The 21,458-nt window shown below is 41.1% G+C and overlaps 1 protein-coding gene across 1 annotated transcript; it reads right to left on the reverse strand.

Moving 5' to 3' along the window:
* Window positions 1-1,383: 1,383 nt before the first annotated feature.
* On the reverse strand, window positions 1,384-21,458 carry ano7 (anoctamin 7). Its single transcript, XM_040130990.1, has 23 exons — window positions 21,367-21,458; window positions 19,331-19,388; window positions 17,266-17,396; window positions 16,760-16,867; window positions 16,540-16,676; window positions 15,903-15,960; window positions 12,960-13,070; window positions 12,548-12,713; window positions 11,706-11,796; window positions 11,425-11,521; window positions 10,534-10,677; window positions 9,606-9,743; window positions 8,654-8,752; window positions 8,267-8,369; window positions 7,424-7,535; window positions 6,643-6,697; window positions 5,928-6,025; window positions 5,219-5,379; window positions 4,902-5,107; window positions 4,296-4,441; window positions 3,883-3,973; window positions 3,515-3,634; window positions 1,384-3,322 (listed from the first exon to the last, which is right to left on the reverse strand). Exons 1-23 carry the CDS (start codon window positions 21,454-21,456, stop codon window positions 3,167-3,169), a joined length of 2,676 nt encoding a protein of 891 aa, XP_039986924.1. The 5' UTR covers window positions 21,457-21,458; the 3' UTR covers window positions 1,384-3,166.

The following is a 21,458-nucleotide window of genomic DNA, read 5'->3' on the forward strand; positions in this document are numbered from 1 at the left end:
TAGTTCTAATGAAATGTTTGAATTCCTTAATGAAAGCAGAAAAGATAGGTCTGAATCCAGAAAACTCAGCATCTGCATACATGGTATTCGAAACTAGAATTCAACTTACGAGATAAAATTTTTTAGGTTTGTGAAATTTATGCAATCCAAACAGCACATTATGGTAATACAAAAATAAATTGCTACAAATATTATCAGTCACTACTCTCACAGAAAAAAAATAATTGGTTAAAGATGGTTAAGTTGATGGTGAAAATCTTCCCATACAGTAAGTCCTGGGTAGCAAAAGATGTCTTACTGAAAAGAAAGTTCTCTTTTGCAGTTGTGACACTGAATTATTCTTTGAGACAACTTAGAAGTGAGATCTGGAAACCTAAAATAGACGACAATATCACCTTTTCAATAGGTACTATAGACATGGTAAGATTTAAATGCACTACTGGCCAGTAAAAAACTGGCGCTCTGTCATTGACAGTCACTAAACATCTTGTGCATCCAAAAGGACAGAGTTTTATCTTTGGGATCTAGCTCAAGTTTTGCTCAACTTTAGACTCAGAACTCTTGGAGGCGCTACAGGACACCTCTGACAACTAAAATGTTTTTAGCATGTCTTTTATTCCTACCATCCTTGTAGTTAGTGCTTAGAAAAACTGAGCTACAAATCCTGCTTCACTTTATATTGTCTGCATGTTTTAATGTTTTATGATGTGTTTAAAGTACTTTATATTAATTTTTTCAATTGCATATTATTTTTTACACAGATCAGCCACAACAATGAAACCACTTACCAGTTTTAATGTTTTGGCTGAATGGTGTATATGTACTTTCCCTGATACAAAGTATGAATTTTACAGCTGATATTTATTTTTTATTTACTTTATCTGCAGACCTACAATGTATTTACTGATATTTCCCCATTCTTTATTGTTCAGTTTAATTTTGAACATAGGGGTACAGTAAATTTTGGCCTTATATATGCAAAAGGGAAGGCCAGGAGGTGAAACAAATGGGGATGATAACCTTCAGAAAATAAATATCTGGAGTTTAACAAATGTATTGACAGTCTGGTCAGTTTCTTGCTCTGGACAGTATTTCTCTAATCTAATCTCTTTTAGCTTTAGCTCTTGTTTCTAGTGAAGCAGAATCACAGATACTGTAAATTGACATGTCATATATGAGTGAGTGTGTGAAGAAGTTTCCGTTTCTCCAGCATGAACAGCTGTTAAATCAACAAACACAAATGTCTGACTCCTGTAGGAAATTTACTTACATCATATATTCATGTCAACAACATCAATTTATCAACAAGATATTTCTTTAGACTTCTGTTATAATATGTAAAAAAACAATAAACGTATCAAAAATTATATAAAACTGGTCAGGGGTCTTTGTTGACTCTCTTTTTCATGTGATTTGCCATGTCGATGACTTTTCAAACACAGTTTAGATATTAAAATAGTCTGTTTTCTCAGTAAAAGGACAGACAAATTTGTAAATTAATGTTCGTTCTGAGAGCTTTTATAGAGTCTGGACATAATGAAAATCAACTACAAATTATATAATCATGACTAACATTCAAAAGTGTTTCTAATATTTGTTCCACCAATAATTTCATACACAGACCGCAAAATAGTACAAGGACCTTTCAATAGGTAATAATTTAATCCAACAACAGAGTCTCTGAATGAGAATCAGTAACAGCTGAACACAAAAGAAGGATTTCCTGAAGCCCTGTTCACTTGTGGGTCTTGTAGTGATCTGGGACCTCTTTAAGACTTCTTGAAGGGCTAATGTAGTTCTTGTAGTGGTCTTAAAGGGCCTCATTTACTGCTCTTGTACAGCTATTTTCAGGTCTTTTTGTGCTCTCCAAGGTTTTGTAGGCTTCATATGGAGTTTTTGAAAGGTTTCTGCATCAGTCATATACACCAATCAGCCACAACATTAAAACCAGTTACCGGTTTTAATGTTTTATATATATATGTATTTATATATAGACACACAGTATATACATATACTGTATATATATCCCATAACTGGTTTTAATGTTGTGCCTGATCAGTGTATTAGTTTAATAAATCAACAACCCAGGGCCTAGGCCCTGTTGAGTTTTTGAGGACATCTTGTAGCCCTTGCAGATCTTGGGGGTATTGTCATGTTTACTTTGAGAGCATTTATAGAAAACTAGTCAACCTTATGAAGATCTGGCAGAGGTCCTCTTGCAGGGTTCTTGTTAGGACATCTAGAGGGTTAACACAACCCCTGTAGATCCCATAGAGTCTCGTAGCTCTTACAGAGGTCTCGGCAACATCTTTTAGATCTTGTAGACGTATCACAGAGTTCTTGAAGGACATGTAAGGATTAAAACCAATTCTGGTAGGTCTTGTAGATATCTTGTAGGCCACGTGGTCTACAAGACCTACAAGATGTCTGTGAAATCCGTACGAGTTTGACAAAACCTATGCTAGTCATCCTCAAGATCTACTACAGTCCTGTTGAATCCTTACAGGTCCTACAAAATGTGCATGAGATGTGCATTAAATCAAGAAGACTTTTGCTGGACCTTTACAAGATGTACAATGATTCTTGCAGAGCTCTTGTAGGATGTGTATATGTTCAACTCAGCCCCTGTAGATCTTGCAGAGGTCTAGCATTGGTGTTGTACATTTTGCAGTCTGGCAAAGGTCTTCTCTTTCTTGTAAACATCTAGATTATGTATTGTTGCTCTTGTAAGATTCTGCTGACATCTCGTTGGTCTTATAGACCACTTTCAGCGCTGTTGTAGGACCTGTAAGGATTCAGCACAACTTAAGTAGATTTTGAAGAACGCTACCAGAAGTCTTTTAGTTCTTGTAAAGATCTAGCTGTAGAGATCTCATCAATGTCTTTTGGACCACTAGGTGTGCTCTTGTAGGATATGTCTGGTAGAACCTCTAGATATCTAGCAGGAGTCTTGTAGTTGTTGTAGATCTAGCAATGGTCGTCTAGAGCTACATCTTGTAGGTCTTGCAAAGTTCTTTTAGGACCTTTAAGGATTAAACACAGTTCTTGTAGAGCTTGTAGAGGTGTCACAGTGGTTTGGTAGATTTGTCAGGGAGGTTGACCAAAAGGAGAGGCTCAGTTATTTAGATGTGGATGCAGAGGTAGAGGGAGTTCACTTTTTTTAATCTCAGGAGATGTCTACTGTGTCTGTTTCCTCTGGGATCTCCTCCAGGTTTGGTGGGTGGGAGTCGCTCTGCAGCGGTGGTGATGGTCTAGATACACGCTGTCGCAGGTCGCTGGAAAGGGTGTCCTTATCACCAGGAATAATAGTTTTCCCCAAAGACTGGAAGCACAGAAAACAACACTGGAACAAACCAAACTTTAACTGAAACTATATGTCCTAAAATACACTCTGTCAAACTGGAATTGTACAGAAACACAACCAACCAGAACTGACGTCATTCCAAACTAGAATAAACTAGAAAAATACGTACCACAGTTGAAAGTCTGTTAACTTTGATCAGTTTCACTGTACCTGGTTCTCAGCCAGTGCTTCTTTAACCATGTAGTGCTCCCTCCTCATCTTCATCTCCACCTCCTCGGGGACGTCAGGAACCATCATGTCGATCAGACGGCCGATGAAGAAGACCACATGCTAAGGAAGAAAGACAAGAAAAGCCTTCATCAAGTCACAGCAGACCTCACCAGAACCCAAACCTAAGCCTTCTTCACTTGTTAACTGATCAGCACATCGCAGGCTACTTCTTGGTGAGCAAATGTCCAAAGCACTACCACTTTTTGCAACAGTAGTGTACCACGTGACCAGGTGAATCTTTTCCGCTCACTTGATGTTTTTCATCAACAAACCTCATTAAATTAATCTGACGTGCGAGAGACACTGACCTCAAAGATGATGACAAAACTGAGTCGTATGGCGAGGAGGTGAAAGTACTCTGGCAGGTATTCACCATTTTCATCCCTCAAACCCCGATACCTGCAGAGAACAAGAACAACAGCATCATCAACAACAGTTAACATCATTATCATCCATTTTCAACACTTCTCCTGCTGTATTAGTCAGAACAATTAACAAAGTCTGTGTCCCAAACTTTGACGTGATTGGCTCAAACAGACCAATCACCAGTTTAACACCTGCAGTGTTTCTGTTCCGACCAAAGATCGAAAAGTATCCACGTTAAATAAAATTAACCACTGTAAATCGTCACATGACTGACAGAGAGTTTATTCATTGGACAGGCTGAAGACCTCGTTCTGGCACCATAAGCGCCCCGTGGACCTGCAGTGATGTTGCCTACCTGCAGGACGTGTGTTGGCGTTGCTGGCTGTAGTTGTGTGGTGATGTTGCCAGAGTGAAGTTGATGAAGCCGCTCAATGTGCTGTCTCTGGTGTAGCCGTAGTACAGACGGGGCAGGAAGGACGAGGTGAACGCTATGAGAAAAGCCTAAAATTGCAGGTTTGGGAAAAGTTCAGATTCTATTGGCCGCCGATTAACGCTCAAACGGCTTCCTGAAGAAGTGACAAGATGTCACTTTTTCAAAAGATTTTAATATCTAAGTGGCAGTGCTGGAAGAAATACGTACCAATACAGCAAAGTATAATTACTCCATTGTAAGTAAGTAAGTCCTGCATGAAAAACCCGTATGTGTGGTGTTTTAAAAACTTGTTAAAATAACCATTGTGTAAAATCTTCATCTTGAAAGTAACTAGTAACTGAAACTGTCAGCTGTCATGAATGTAGTGCAGAGGAAGTATAAAGTAGAATAAAATGGAAATAGTCAAGTAAATTACAAGTACCTCTAAACTGTACTGAAGTATAGTACTTGAGTAAATGTACTTAGTTACTTTCCACCACTGCTAACTGGTCCTCACAAAGATAGACATGCAGGATCACAGAGTCTTACGTTGCTGAGGACAGCCATGTGTGTGATGAACTGCAGGATGGGGAGCCAGATGCCGATGTCCTGAGCTCGCTCCACCACGGGGCGGCGATACTCAGTCACAAACTTCTGCGCGTCCAATCGAATCTCCACCCAGTTATTAATGAGAGCGAAGAGAGGAGCGAGAGGACACGCCGTCACGAAGATGGTGATGAAACCAAACTGAATCACTGGGGAGGACCAGGAGGATTAACGGTGAAGGGTCACGGACCAGGTTTCTATGAAACACTACACATCCACCCACCGCGCAGCCCGGGGAGCATCAACAGGCCGGGACTTACCCATCTCCAGGTACTCGCTGAAGAGTCCCTCACAGACCAGCAGCTGGTAGTCTGCCTCCCAGGGAGAGACCTCCTCCCTCTGATCCTCCTCTCCTTCCTTCTCCTTCACCTCCCTCAGCCGCGGACTCATCCTCCTCTTCTGCCACCACGACCTCAACTTCCTGCCGAATAACAGTTTAATCAGTTTAAGCCAGAAGAGTCAAAATGCTCTGACATCTTTTCTTATCCATGTCACATGACTTTGTGTATCGTCTTGTTCCTAAAGGTTCTTATCTCGAACTTACAAATTATTGTATGGTGCTCACACGTTGCCATCACATTAATACAAGTTGTGATCTTGTTATCAAAAGTTATATCGCCCTCAACAGTTACAATCACGTTCTCACAAGTTCTGTCTCCTTTGCTCAAGTAGTTGTTCTCACAAGAGAGTATCGCATTCTCACGCGTTATTTTTATGGCCTGCCTACAAGTTTATATCTTGTTCTTACAAGTTCTCAAAAGACTTTACTCTATGTTGTCGTCACAACTTTCATGTTCTCCCATATTATTATCGTTATCTCATTCCCACAAGTTTTGTGTGAATATGGCAATGACCTGTTCCTATTTTAGTGGGAATATCTTGAGAGAAGACAATCTTGTTCCCTCCCAGTGTTTGTATGTGTTTTTATATTTCTGTTATGCGTGTGTGTGTGTGTGTGTGTTTGCTTACGGGACGATGAACTCCTGGATGTTATTGACCAGCTGTTTTCCCACCATGATGACCAGCAGCTCCTGAGCCAGTTCAATAAGACATCCACCTGCTCCACACTGTAACACGCAACCAGAAATAAAGAGCTTTCACTTCTGTCGTTGTTGCATAGCTTCACCCGGAAAAGCGAATATAAATATAAAACTGGTCCATGATGCACAGATGAAATCAGCCTGTTGGCCAATTTCAACTTAATCTGCGGTTTTACTGACCCTTAATATTGTCCTAAAAAGATGCTAGCCCTAAACGTCGATAAGGCAGTAAAGAACTGTTCCCTTGTTAGTAACAGGGCCAATAAATATTATCCTTATTATTAACTGAACTAAATCATTTTTAAGTAGAATTATAGCGTTTATAATAAAGATTTCGATGTTTTGTTAGACTACCAAAACTATATACTTATTTATCTATAATCGACTGTATCTATATCAATCCATCTATTTATACATGAATGGATGAGTAGATATTAATATATAATTATCTTTGTCCTTAGTATTGTTCTTCATATATCATTAGGGAAGATTGTAGCTACATTGAACATTTCTGTCAGTCAAATTTAATTTGTCATTCAAAAATCGTGTCTTTATACATTTTAGCATTACTTTATGAGCTGATGTTTCCAGGTAATCGTGGCGTATGAAGTTACTGAGCTTTTCAGACAGTGCGACAGACTCACGTCTTCGTTGCGAACTCCAAACAGAGTGTTGTAGTTTCCAGGGTAACCGACAAACCTGAACAGACACAAACAAACAAACAGCTGTTAACGTTCACTTTTCACCTTTTCTCCCCTGAAGCAGCTTTGACGTTGGAAAGAAATAGTTCTCTGATCGTCAGTTGTCACCTATTCTGTGCATCATGTTGTTCTTTTGCTGTTTTCATGTTTTTATGTCTGCATCAATCCAACAGCTGGAAATATTCACCACACACATTTGACCTCTTTGGAAACTTTGAGATCTCAAATAGAACTTGAATAAAGTTTTTTGGGTTTGAGCAGTGTTTGGCTGCACAGCATTCTGTATACACGGAGTTTGTTGTACTGCAACTGATCCATCAGCGGGTCACTGAGGTTTAAGTGGTTTTGAACTGTGTGAAAAAACAGCTGGATTTTTCCATCATCGGCCTGCAGGAGGCGCTGTGGCTCATCTCCTCCTGCTTTTCACTTCTACAACAAATTCACAAACCGACTGAGAAAACTCCCTGACTTTAGGTTTTAATTGAATCCCTTTTATTTTGAAAGTGAAAACTGGGAACGTGCCTCTATAGCGGCCAATCGGAGTCGACCGATAACATCACCCACATACCGAGAGAGAAACAAAGAGAGACAGGAAACGGGTAAGAAATAAAATAAGAAGGGAGGGTAGATATAAGATAAAAAGGGAATTTGGGATGAGGTAAATAAAAGGGCCTCTGCCGATGAACCTGGGAGGCCTGTTCTGATTGGCTGCAGCAGACCTCACCTGCCTTTGAAGAAGGCGATGTAAACTGGAGACGAGTAGAAGTTGACAAACTGGAAGATGAAAACTTTGAGGATGAACATGTCTTCATATTTACTCTGAGTGCGATGCATCTCTGACAGAAGCACACAGAGAGAAACGTTTTAACATCATCTGACTGAACACACCTACAGATCATACTTTATACACCGCAAACATTCCTACCACACATAATACACACACTGACTCATTTCATCTGTTGAATCCTTCAAGACATTGAAAACTAATACAATAATGTCCCCAGAATTTTTACTTTAAGTTTTCAATATATCAATAATTAACATGATCAAACATCACACAAATGTGTTTGTCCAGTGTAATATTCCTAGTTTTTTTCAGGAATTTTCAGGAAGTGTTCACAACATCTTTAGAACAGACAAATGTTTGGAAACTACATCCCTAAATGTAAAAATGCTGTTTTGGTTCATTTCAGGCTGCCTGTTGTTCCTAATAATTAGGTAAATAGGCTGTTAAATCACAAGCCAGAAACTCAAATAACCTCACCTAAAACCCAGAAATACTGGACTAAATGTATCATCAAAAAGTATAAGAAAAATATTCCTTGACAACAGTTTTTCTAAAAAGAAGCAAAGAAGCAAAACTAAAAACTAAAAATCCAAACAATAACATTATCTGTTATTATCTGCTTAAAGGTCACGTTAAAGGTTTCGTAAATGGCTAATGGACTAGAGTAAAAAAAGATAAAACTAAAACTGAAAATCAAATAACTAAAACGTGACTGAAATTCTTTAAATGTCTGAGGCTAAAACTGAGGATGTGGAGGGTGAGGATGAAGGTGTGACTCACCCCAGCGGGTGAGGATGTGGGCCAGTGTGGTGTAAACCTTGGACAACATGAGGATGACCAACAGGTTCAACACTGATCCCGAAATACTGGCTATCCTCCCAGCCTGAACACACACACACACACACACACACACACACACACACACACACACACACACACACACACACACACACACACACACAGAGAGAGAGAGAGAGAGAGAGAGAGGGAGAAAACACAGTAAAATTCACTTTTTAAATCAGGTAAATATAAAAACAGTAAACGAAATGGGAATTCAGTAAGCTGTGGAGTCCCTCAGGGAAGCGTCCTGGAGCTTCTGTTCTTTGTATTAAACCTTATAGAGATTCACAGGAATACTTGAGTTGTGTTGTGTTGTGCTGTACTCACGGAGAAGCTGAAGAAACTGGGGTTAGACTTGTAGAGGATGATGCTGAAGATGGTGCGATGCAGAATTATGGCGATGAGGAACATCAACACCACGGCAATCTGCACACAGGAAGTACAACTTACTGCTACTTCCCAGACACAGCCTTTATGAATATGTTGTTTCATGTCCTGATATGTGATTACGTCCTGATATGTGATTTTAAAATTTCTGCCTCCATACCACACCTGCTCTCCAGTCATGGATGGATTACTGAATGGGAATACTGGACCCAGACCCAGATACCAAAAAAGACAAAGGGCTTCTGGACCTGAGCCTCTGTATGAAGTGTCTGTTAATATTTTTTGTCAGGAAGTCAATCACAAATCTCAATGATAAAATGACCACAAAGTATGCAATAAAACTACAAAGAGAGACAAAATAACAACAGAGGACACAAAATGAATCAAGAGACATGAAAAGACTACAAAAAGGATGCAAAATGACTAAAATCTAAACAAAACAGCTATGAAGAGACGCAATACAGCTGCAAAGAGACAAACAAAACCCAGAGAGATACAAAACAACTGACACAATTGCAAAACGACCACAAATGATATCTCTGAGTTTTTTTACGTCTGAAAGTCTGAGTGTTCTGCTTCACCTGTGAAAGTCACTGAAAGGGACACAAAATAAATACTAGCCTGCAGCCGTCGCTTGTAATCATTGTATGTCGCGTTCAGTTTGGGTGTCTTGCACTTTTGTAGGACGGGTGGGGGGCCCAGGTGTGTGTTCCAGTCAGCCAGTCAGATAACAGTTTAGTCGTGAAATCACAATCACCTGTAGCATTATCTTCAAAATCAGGTAACTCCGACCATTGCTCCATGTTGTCATCCCCCATGGATGGGGTCGAAACCCAGACTGTCCCAGTGTCAGAGCAGTCAGAGGTTAAGGGTCAGAGGTCAGTACACTCACCATGATGATGATGACCATGCAGCCAGTCAAAGTCCTGCTCAGTCGTTTGTTTTCAGGAAAGTAAGGTTCCTCTGCTCCGGTCACCGGGTTCCTCATGGTCATTGGAGCCATGGCTGTGAACTCTGGACGGGGTCGCTCCTGTGGAGGATAACACACTTTCATTTAAACCAATCCCTGCAGCTGCTGACTTGAGGAAAAATAAATTGTACCACCTCAAACATGGATGGATTACTGAACGGGCCTACGAAGCACAGGTTAGGGGCCCAAAGGGTCTGGGGGCCGCTGTGCCAGACCAGCTAGTATAAATGACTATCCAGCCTGCTACAAACAGACGTAGGCCACTTTGTTTGCAGGAGTGGTGGGGGCCCTTTACATGTCTGTGCTCAGGGACCCATTGTCTCATAATCTGTCCCTGACATCAGCGGAGACAAAGTAAAAAATCCATGGCAGCTGGTGGTGGTCATGGTGGATCCCCACCGTCCAAGGTCTGAGTGAAGCCTATTTCCTGCTTTTGTTTTTTTTCTCCTTTGATTCTTTCTTTTTCTTTTTGTTTGCGTTTCTGTGACGTACCACGCTGGTGAAGTTGTGCGTGCAATCAGGAGTTAGTCTCAGGAGTGTTGCCATTAGGATATAAAAAATAACCCGGAAATCAATCCATTAACTTCAACTCCCTTCAGCGACACCCCCATGACCCCCCAAGGGGCCCGACCACCAGGCTAAGAACCACTGGTATAAAATCATATAGTTAATGGGAAATATTAGATTATATAATAAAAGCATAATTTCCTTTTAACAGAAAAAGTTGAGGATGGAGATTCCTGCTTGTCTTTGTAACCATTCTACACTCAATGGTTGAGTGACCCTTAAGTTTAGAAACCTTACAATCCTGTTACTAGTTCATATCGTGCGACAGGTTAGAGACCGGTACCTCGATTTCCTGGAAGTCGGAGCAGTCCCAGTGGTGAGACAGAGCCGAACAGGTTCTCTTCCAGTACTCCAGGAAGGTGACGGCCCACAGAGACATGAAGACACTGAGAAACACTGTTCCTCCGTTATCAAACAGGAGACCTGCCTAAAGAGACACAGGCGGGTGGTCGGAGAGAGGCCGGGCTCTGGTTTGACGTTTTGGTGTATTGCCACTCAAGACTGAGGTTATCTCCTGGCTTGTGGAAATAACCTGCAGTGGCTGCGGGTCAACAGCTCGGTGCATCTGTATTCTGTAATATCTTATCTGACTTTATTATGTGTGAAGGCAGAGCCATGTAAGCCTCTCTGCAATCACGCAAACCCCTTTAATCATGTTTTGTTCACCTTTTCCCTTTCATTCCACATTTTTAACTATTTAGTTCCAATTATTTTTGCAAACAAAAGAGTCACCTCTACCATGCGACAACCACAAGAAAAAAGGAGACGGCATTTGTAATTCGACTTTCACTGTATATATGGCGCTGCGATGCTATTTAACTTTAGGTGGCTATTGTATGCATCACTGTGATGAAAAAAGAAGGTGCACTATTATGGACTGAAAACATGATGATCAAAGGATCTTCAACGTGTCCAGAAAGGTGAATTCAAATTTAAAAAAAGACTTGGTAGGAAGTTTTAGCTGGCGAATTGAAAATCTACATGTTCTGGAAAACAATACGTTTCCTCTGAGGAAGACTCCCAGACTGTCGGTGCATCATGACGGGGAAGAGTCCTGTGTTTAAAGGAAAACAATGAAAGTGGTTGACCATGATGTTCTAGCCTGTAACACGCCCACCTACAATGTATGACGATGTATTATTTGTGATCCGACCCTGGTCAGAGAGACGGGTACCTTATATGTGACACAGATGCTGGAGTAGTTCCAGTAGGAGCAGATGTTACAGATAGGACACATGATGAAGCTGTTTCCGCTGTCACACACTTCCTTCCTACAAAGACAAGCACAAGCACACACACACACACACACACACACACACACACACACACACACACACACAGATTCCAATAAGAATTGTTTTCTGAATGACTTGTCGATCACCTCAAGGTTATGATCTGATGTTTAATAACAAACTATCTGACATTAACGTTGGACGCAGTCAGAGTTTTACTTACGCTGGAACATCAGTGGCCATGAGCCAAAACCCGAACAGAAAGATCACAGTCCCCGTGAGAGACGCCGGTAACAGCCAGCAAGTGTAGAAACCTACGGTCAGAAACAGTTACTATAGAAACCAACGGTCAGAAACTTTTACTATAGAAACCTACGGTCAGAAACTGTTACTATAGAAACCAACGGTCAGAAACAGTTACTATAGAAACCTACGGTCAGAAACAGTTACTATAGAAACCAACGGTCAGAAACTGTTACTATAGAAACCTATGGTCAGAAACTGTTACTATAGAAACCTACGGTCAGAAACAGTTACTATAGAAACCAACGGTCAGAAACTGTTACTATAGAAACCTATGGTCAGAAACAGTTACTATAGAAACCTACGGTCAGAAACAGTTACTATAGAAACCTACGGTCAGAAACAGTTACTATAGAAACCTACGGTCAGAAACAGTTACTATAGAAACCAACGGTCAGAAACTGTTACTATAGAAACCTACGGTCAGAAACAGTTACTATAGAAACCTACGGTCAGAAACAGTTACTATAGAAACCAACGGTCAGAAACTGTTACTATAGAAACCTACGGTCAGAAACAGTTACTATAGAAACCTACGGTCAGAAACAGTTACTATAGTAACCAACGGTCAGAAACAGTTACTATAGAAACCTACGGTCAGAAACAGTTACTGTAGAAACCAACGGTCAGAAACAGTTACTATAGAAACCTACAGTCAGATAAAGTTACTATAGAAACCAATATGTTTATATCAAATGTCAGAAGCAGTAATCGTTGAAACAGTTAGTAGTAGTTAGTTAGTAGTGTTGATGCTAAAGTTACCGAGCCAGGCAAAGTAAAGCGCTATCTTCTCCCCAAAGTATTCCCTGATGTGGTCCAGAGGTTGGTAGCATCTCCAGCAGGACCACCTGGCCCAGTACGCATATAGTATCTGTCTCAGACTTAAAGACTTGGGGGGCACCGGGGGGGTTGGCAGCTGAAAACCACCCTGCAAACACACAATGTAAAAGTAGAATAAAGTTTATTTTCAGTTTGTACTCATGTGGTGCTCTTATCAAAGCCTTGATATGGCCATTGCATCTTTAAATGTCTGAATTTTACCAGATAGCCTGATTATCATATCCTACATCTGCATGTAGGTCTGCACGGAAACAGGAATAAGAGTTTCTCAGTGGTGCTGAAGTAATCTCAGACCAGATGTTCTGGTTTTTAAAGGTATGGCTTAGGAACTCGCCTCATGCAGCGGGTAGGCAGCGGTGAAGACCTGCTCACTCAGCAGTCGGTCGATTCCCACTTCCCCCTTCTTCGCCGAACCATATGGAGTCCTGGCCAGAATCTCGTACAGCTGGAAGGACAGGAAACAGTCACTGCAGGGACTACTCTAGATCCAGTCCTGATGTCACTTCCAGTTTAGCTGCTGGTCCACTAACTTCTATAACCTAATACTTATATTTTCATTGATGGTTCCTTACCTTAGTGTTTATGACAAAGTGAAATATGTCCCTGGGGTTTACTGGGGCTATGAAGGAGCTAGGCTAGCAGTTGCCCCCCGCTTTCAGTCTTTGTGCTAAGCCAGGCTAACCACTTCCTGGACCAATGTCAGAAAAACTGGTTATCAACTGGTTGAATCTGCTTATCAATATTCTAACCTAATTCTGGAGAAAACAGCGAACAAGAGCATTTACTAAACGTGGGGCTGTACCTTTAAATCTGTATCAGGTTTAATAGAAGCATAGAGACTCCAGGACGCCTCCCTGAGGGACTCCGCAAGTTCCTAACTTCACATTTTTGGATTTTTTAAAATTAAATTGCAGTCATTGAATTAATTTTGTAACCTTTATAACCAACACCAAAATATTAAATGGGTGACTTTAATTTTTGTTTATAGGAAATTACAGACCCATAAAATAGTTATTGTTTTATTTTCCAACTTGAAGAGCTATATGCTATGGATAAAAACCTGGTGGAGAAATAACTGATCATTTTTTATTTATTGATTTTTTTAGTCCCAAATGTAGACAAATTTAAATGTATTTTGAGTTTAAAATCAGCCTAAAAACACCCACCATGGCTTTGTTTCCATCAGGTAAGTTACTGACATCTACCGGCAAGTCGAGGTACTGCTCCTTGAAAGTGTTGTAGTGTGATATTTGGAGCATATCTGCTTGTTCTTGGTTCCTTTGTAAAACTGCTGTTAAAGCGATTTTGTTGAAAAAGCAGGAGAATTAGCTACTTAGTCCGTAGCTGCTGAACTAATCAATGGGAGGATTTTGCTGGTTTCAATGTTTTGCTAAAATTACATTTATGTTACTTTGTGTTTTTAAGTCACTTAGAATTAACTCCTCTGTAAACATGTAAAAGAAGAAAATGGTTCAAACTAACGAATCAATGAGGATGAAAGGCTGACTCAGTAATGTTGACACAGTTATAATATTGTTGCTCATATTTCATTACAACTGTGTTTATACTTTTACTCCACTACATTTCAAAAGAAAGTATTGTACTTTTTACTGAACTACATTTATTTGATAGTTACTGGTTACTTTCAGATTATGGCTTTACATAAAAAAAAACAACATATGATAAATTTATAAAAAAGATCCACTAAACATTAAACCAACCTTTTTGTCTTGTTACCGCTTAAAAAAACAGGGGCACCGATCCCTGAAGGACTAAACTATCTACCTGTAAATAAAGTATTTAAAAGCAGGTTTACCTGGTGACCCTCTGGAGGGGTGCGACCCCCAGGTTGGGACCTGGTGGACTGAACTCTCTCCCTGTCTCTGACGTAGCTAAAAGCAGCTCAACCTGCAGCAGCTCCACCAGTAAAATGCTGCTGAAGCCTCCGTGACTCAGGATCAATGATCTGATCACGTCAGAGAGAATCAGAGACCAGTCACAGGAGACAGGTCCCTGCACAATGAAGTACTTTTACTTTGATACTGGAACTACAGGAAGTACTTTTACTGTGATACTGTGACTACATGAAGTACTTTTAGTGTGATACTGGGACTACAGGAAGTACTTTTACTGTGATACTGTGACTACATGAAGTACTTTTACTGTGATACTGAAGTACTTTTACTGTGATACTGGGACTAAAGGAAGCACTTTTACTGTGATACTTTAACTACACGAAGTACTTTTACTGTGATACTGGGACTACAGGAAGTACTTTTACTGTGATACTAGAACTACAGGAAGTACTTTTACTGTGATACTGGGACTACAAGAAGTACTTTTACTGTGATACTGGGACTACAAGAAGTACTTTTACTGTGATACTGGGACTACAGGAAGTACTTTTGCTGTGATACTGGGACTACAAGAAGTACTTTTACTGTGATACTGGGACTACAGGAAGTACTTTTACTGTGATACTGGAACTACAGGAAGTACTTTTGCTGTGATACTGGAAACTTCCCATAAAAACTGCATGTTTAAGGGTGTGTGTATTTGAGGGGGCGTGTGTGTGTTTTTAGATGTTGTTTGAGGAGGAGGCGTCGCCGCCTGCAGCATCCGTCTGCTGACTGAAACATCCTGTATCAATCAGAGGAGTCTGGCGGGACCACGCCTCCATCCAGACTCTAGAAATCCTTTTCAGACCAGGACCAGAATCTGATTATTTGATTTCTGCAACTCTCATTGAATCCAGTTCACTGACGCTGTTTTGGAAAATTTCCAAACACGATAGACTGATATCAAAGGCTCAGAAGAGTTGATTAATATCTGAGAAAATGGAAAAGTGAATTCACTTTTCTTTTTGTTTGTCAGATTAATAAAAAGTTAAGATTGTTGGTCCATGAATCGTCTTTACATTTGATTATTTAATTCAATTCAGTCAAAAAAAACATCAATAGTTAGTCTTTCAGTGTTGTCTTGCCACATTTAATCTAATTAATAAAAACCAAAATGAAGCGTTATATCTGTTTTTTGTTTTGTTTTGTGGATATAAGAAATAACAGTTATTACCCATCTCAGGATGGAAACAGGGAAACACAGTCATTTTCTCTGTTTATAACCTACAGAAAAACAAACAAGAAAATTCTCATCCTTTTTTTGCAGCCTTTATTTTTCTCCTGTCAGAAAGTCTCTTCTCTTCATTCATTTCTAAAGATTAAAAACTAAACGGCTAATGTCCACACAGACCGAGAGATGTTGAGGTTTCTGAACTCACCACCTGGTGTCTCTGAGTCGTATTGAAAAACGTGTCTTTGTCGTCGCTGCCTAGAAACCTGCAGACAGAAAACACGTAATACTTGGGCTGGATTTAATGGTTTTAGACTGGACCCATTACCTGCCTCCCAGCTCTTATTCTTTAACTGAGTGGAGCGATAACACCTCAAGTCGCACTGGAACTCCTTTTAGCACTTACACTCTAACTAACACTTCAAATCCTTTCAGGTCTCACACCTTCACCTTTGAACAGAAACAAAAAAAAACTGCAGCTTTTCCGAGCCATATAACTCCCACTGCCCATAAACAAATCACTCCGACTGACACTTCAACTCCTCACACTGCTTAAACTTGAACTTCTTTTAGCCCTTCCATTTTGTCTGCCACTTCAACATCTTTCAGTATTTCAACAATTTCAAATGTTTAAAATACATTTTTTTTTCATCAGTGACCACATGAACAATAATGTCATTAATGTAAATGAACTTTTTCTTATCATCAGACTTTTCTAGTTTAGACAACCACACGACATTTGACGACATGTTTATATTTCTTAACGAATCTGTATTCTGAATAACTTTTGATAAATTGATGAAATAAAACAAATAGGACAGTGGTCTGTTTGTGATGTTGATCACCTCTGCAGCTTGTTGGTCCTGAACTGGCAGGTGTAGTATTCAGGTGGCGGGTTGGGGACATCCTGGGACAGAGGGTTGGGGAGGGACAGCCGGGACAGGATCTGTTCAGACCAGGTAATGAATGGAGTGGTGACCGCCTGCAGGAGAACAGAGGACACAGGGGACACAGGTGAGGACGCTGGTCTGCGTTAGGATAGCAGCGGAGGACGGGGTGTTTTACCTGCAGTGGGACTCTCAGACTGATCTCCTCAGCGTAATAACAGAGGACGCTCCACGGAGCACTGAGGAGGACAAAACAAATCCTCGTCTTTGTCTGCAGGACTTCCTTCTGTAGAGAGACACACAGAGGAACTAATTAAAGCAAGTCCAACAGAACCTTTTCAGGATTAGTTGGTGACCCTTCATCCTCCACTGCTCATGTCACTTGTGGAGTCCCACAAGGTTCCAGGTCTGGATCCACTTCCTTTCCCTCTATATATGCTCCCACTGGGTCACATAATGCATAAACGTTATGTTTCTTGTCATGGTTAAACAGACAACACCCAACTTCAAGTCCCCACGATCCCTGAGGGACACCGGAGCCTAACACCCTACCTATCTGAAAACAAGTAGAATCTGGGGAATTCTGATTCAGGTAGAGCCTTAGAAATTGAATCAGTAGCTGACTTTCTGAGTTGGGATGTTTGAAGCTCAGATGTATTTTTAAGGTGCGATGGTTTTGCTCACCTGTTCCTGCAGCAGTCCGGAGCGTCCCAGTCTGCTCAGAAACTCCTCCCTCCACTTCAGGCGGGCAGGGTTAACAACTGTACTGTCCTCCGTCTGTGAGCTCCGAGGCTCCTCCCACACCAACACAAAATCTGTCCAACGGGAAAAAGTAAACAATCTGCTATTGGCTGCTGATGTCACAGTGCTGAATACTGATTTATTAGTCAGTGATGTTATAGTATTGGTCAGGAAGAAGGAAGTTACTAACATACACCAAGCACTTTATTAGGGACACCTGTACACCTTCTTATCCATGCAGTTGTTTTTCTGCAGTTCTTTGGACAGAAATACCTTGTTGATGAGAAAGGTCAGAGGAGACTGGCCAGACTGGTTGGCGCTGACAGAAGCTACGGTAACTCATGTAACCAGTCTTTACGACTGTGGTGAGCAGAGAAGCATCTCAGGATGAACAACACGTCCAACCTTGAGGTGGATGAACTACAACAGCAGACGACCACGTCTGGTTCCAGTCCTGTCAGCCAAGAACAGGAACCTGAGGCTGCAGTGGACACAGACTCACCAACACTGGACAGTTGAAGACTGGAAAGACGTGGCCTGGTCTGATGGATCTGGGTTTCTGCTGAGGCAGCAGGTGGTCGGGTCAGAATCTGGTGTCAACAGCATGAATCCATGGACCCAACCTGCCTCATGTCAACAGTCCAGGCTGGTGGTGGTGGTGGTGTAACGGTGTGAGGAATGTTTTCTTGGCTCCACTTTGGTCCCTTTATACCAACCAGTCACGGTCTGAACACCACAGCCTGTCTGAGTGTTGTTGTTGACCATGTGCTTCCCTCCATGGCCACACTTTACCAACTTCTGATGGCTACTTCCTGCAGGATAATGATGATCTATTATCAAGAAGGCATTTATATCCACAGATCTGCTGCCACGTGATTGGCTGATTGGATAACTGCATGGATAAGCAGGTGTACAGGCGTCCCTAATAAAGTGCTTGGTGTATGTTAGTAACTTCCTTCTTCCTGATCAATACTTAATCACGGACACTGAACATCAGTGACACAGTTTTACTTTCTCCTGCTTCTACTCCCCAGATATTTTCATCATCATTCTGCCTTTAACTCCCACATAGAACAAACTTCAAGCTCTGGCTCTTTTCACCTACGTAACACTGCAAAACTCAGACACATCCTTTCTGAAAAAGATGCAGAAGAACTAGTCCATGCTTCTGTTACTTCTAGGCTGGATTATTGCAACTCCTTATTATCAGGTTGTCCCAACAAGTCTCTAAATACTCTCCAGCTGATCCAGAATGCTGCAGTGCCAGTACTGACAGGAACTAGGAAAAGAGATCACATTTCTCCTGTGTTTGCTTCTCTGCATTGGCTCCCGGTAAAATCCAGAATAGAATTAAAGTCCTCCTCCTCCCCTACAAAGCCCTCAATGGTCAGGCACCATCATATCTTAAAGACCTCATAGTACCTATTACCCCACTAGAACACTGCTCCCAGAACGCAGGCTTGCTTGTGGTTCCTAGAGTCTCCACAAGTAGAATGGGAGGCCAGAGCCTTCAGTTTCCAGGCTCCTCTACTGTGGAACCTTCTTCCAGTTTGGGTCCAGGAGGCAGACGCCCTCTCCACGGTTAAGAGTAGTCTTAAAACCTAACTTTTTGATGAAGCTTATAGTCCGGACTGGCTCAGGTGAGACCTGAACCATCCCCTAGTTCTGCTGCTATAGGTCTAGACTGCCGGGCAACTCCCATGATGCACTAAGCTCCTCGCTCCTCTGAGGAGGGATTCATATCAGGGATATGATATCCCAGGGATTCATATCCCACCAGTGCTTGTTAATTACTTGACTTCTTCTCTCTCTCGTAGCCAGTCTAGTTCTTCAAGTATTTGTTCCTGCTCTCAGACTCTCTGCTGTCACACCTGTCCAGGTGTGTTAAAGGCTAGAGGTCACCTGCTGACGACTCATCAGTCTGCTCCTCCTCACTGTTTGCTCTCTGAATGTCTTCCTGTTCTCTCAGGTAATACCGACTCCGCGGCACATTGTTTGTTTTACTCACCGACTCGAGTCGATCCGTCACTGAACACGTTCCTGTCCTGAGGCTTACCAGTTGCATTCTGGGAAATAATTGAGCACAGGTAAAATATTTAACCTTCGTGTTCACCTCTCAGATGGATTCTGAGTCCTGGAGACTGATTTTTAGTCAAAGAAGAAGAGAGAATAATCTCACAGTTCATCACAAATGAAGGATCGTACAGAATTAAGAGATGATCACCTCTACTTTTGTTCCCTCACCTCACTGGCTGACGTTTTTCACCTGTTTTGTGTCGATCGACGAGGTAATAATAAATATGAACTTTTTTTTGCAGGGATTTCTTTGTGACTCCCTCCCGAACAAAAACATGCGTGTTTTTTTGTTGTGGCTTCTTTCTCCTGCTATCTTTTCAGGCAGTTGTATCAGATGTTATTAGCAAAATATAACAGACGTATGTTTGTATCTTGTGTTTTGTTTTTCCTGTTGGCACATTTTCTATCTTGTTCTGTATGTTGTGCTGATGTAAAATGAGTTTATAAGTTCTATAAACCTCAGGCTCTTTAGCTGCTAGATGCTCCACTGTGTTCACCGGCTGGTCTCTGACTGGGTCTGTCTGCTGTTTGCTGCTGAGCAGGTGGTGGACGGTGGCTTTTTACAGCCGTTTCTCTGAAAACATCTGCCTGCTGCGGCCGATCACGACGCGAAGAGGGCGGTGAGGGTGGACCGCAGCGGTAAGGCTCCGGTCCAGGCGAGAAGAAGAACAACGAACGGTGTAAAATTGTTTTTCATTTCGGGATCAGCGACCCAGGAGGTTATTTATTTCCCCGCGTCATCAGTGTTTCTTATTGGTAACCAGTGCAGATTTGACTCTTCCTGTTGTTTCATGTCTCCATTGTTGTTAATGAGACTGACGACAAGCGATGTGATGAGAGGAAGAGGTGAACAAACATCTACTGCTCTCTAATGTCTCATCACTCAGTCGATGTTAAACTGCGTGGAGCCACTCTGTCTCACCTCACACACACTTCCTGTTTCCCGCTGCCGCCGCAGTAAAACAATCATTCACTGAGTTTCATTATAAAGCAGCTGAGAGACCAAAACAGTGAAGCTGCTGTTCTCTGCTCTCCCAGTGTTTCCATTCTGGACAAAATTTCATGCCATTTATTTCTTTAGTTATAGCTCGGCTAACACTTTCCAAGTGTTTACAGTCTTTGTGCTAGGCTATGCTAAACATGACCTGGAGCCAGGACTGCAGGGTGTGGGTATGTGAGGGTTTTAAGGACTTTAGGGGATTTTATATTCTGTCATTAAAAACGTGCAGTTTTTTTTAAGGTTGATTGTGTGTTTTCAGGCTCAGCTTTTCAGGGATTCAGTCTGGGATTTCCACCTGTGTGGAGAAGCTGTCAAACAGCATTTAGCCCTTCTTCTTGGACAATAATAATATAATAATATTTTAGGTCAGTATTTTCCCGATAATTTCCTAGAAAGTTTCCTGGACAGAACTCTGTAATCTGGTTCTAATTAGAGAAAACACGCGATAAATTACTTCAGTCAAAGTTCATGTTGATTTCCAGAAAACATAAAGGTAGCGTGAACCAAATAAATCTCACCTCCATGGGATGATCTATGTTTTAACTCTTATACTGATTATTTTATTACTGGTTATCTTAGCTTTTTATAAAGATAAGATTAAACTTTATTGACCCCAGGAGGGAAATTCACACAGCAGAGAGGTAGATAAGAACAGGATAGATGAGTAGAAAATATATATATATATATATATATATATATATATATTTTTTTTTTTTTTTTGTGCTTGTGTAGATCAATTGGTATGAGGTATCAAGCATAATGTGAAAAATAATATATATGTAAAATAAATAACATATAATATTAGTTTGTGATATACTAGTGTGTATAACACATGAGTGGCTCCAGGACGCTTCCCTGAGGGACTCCACGTTACACATGTTCATAGTTATTTTAAATGTCCTTCTCTTTTCTGGTAGAAAAGTCAATCGGTTTTGTTATTGATCAGCTTATACTCAAAGTGCTGTTACCATGGTGATGCTGCCATAGTTGTCCTCTGGCTTGGTTACCATGGCAATGAGTGTGGTGCTGTCCTCCTTCTGCTCCCCTTTATTCCTCATCC

Source organism: Xiphias gladius, chromosome 7 (assembly GCF_016859285.1).
Source record: "Xiphias gladius isolate SHS-SW01 ecotype Sanya breed wild chromosome 7, ASM1685928v1, whole genome shotgun sequence".
Classification (NCBI taxonomy): Eukaryota; Metazoa; Chordata; class Actinopteri; order Istiophoriformes; family Xiphiidae; genus Xiphias; species Xiphias gladius.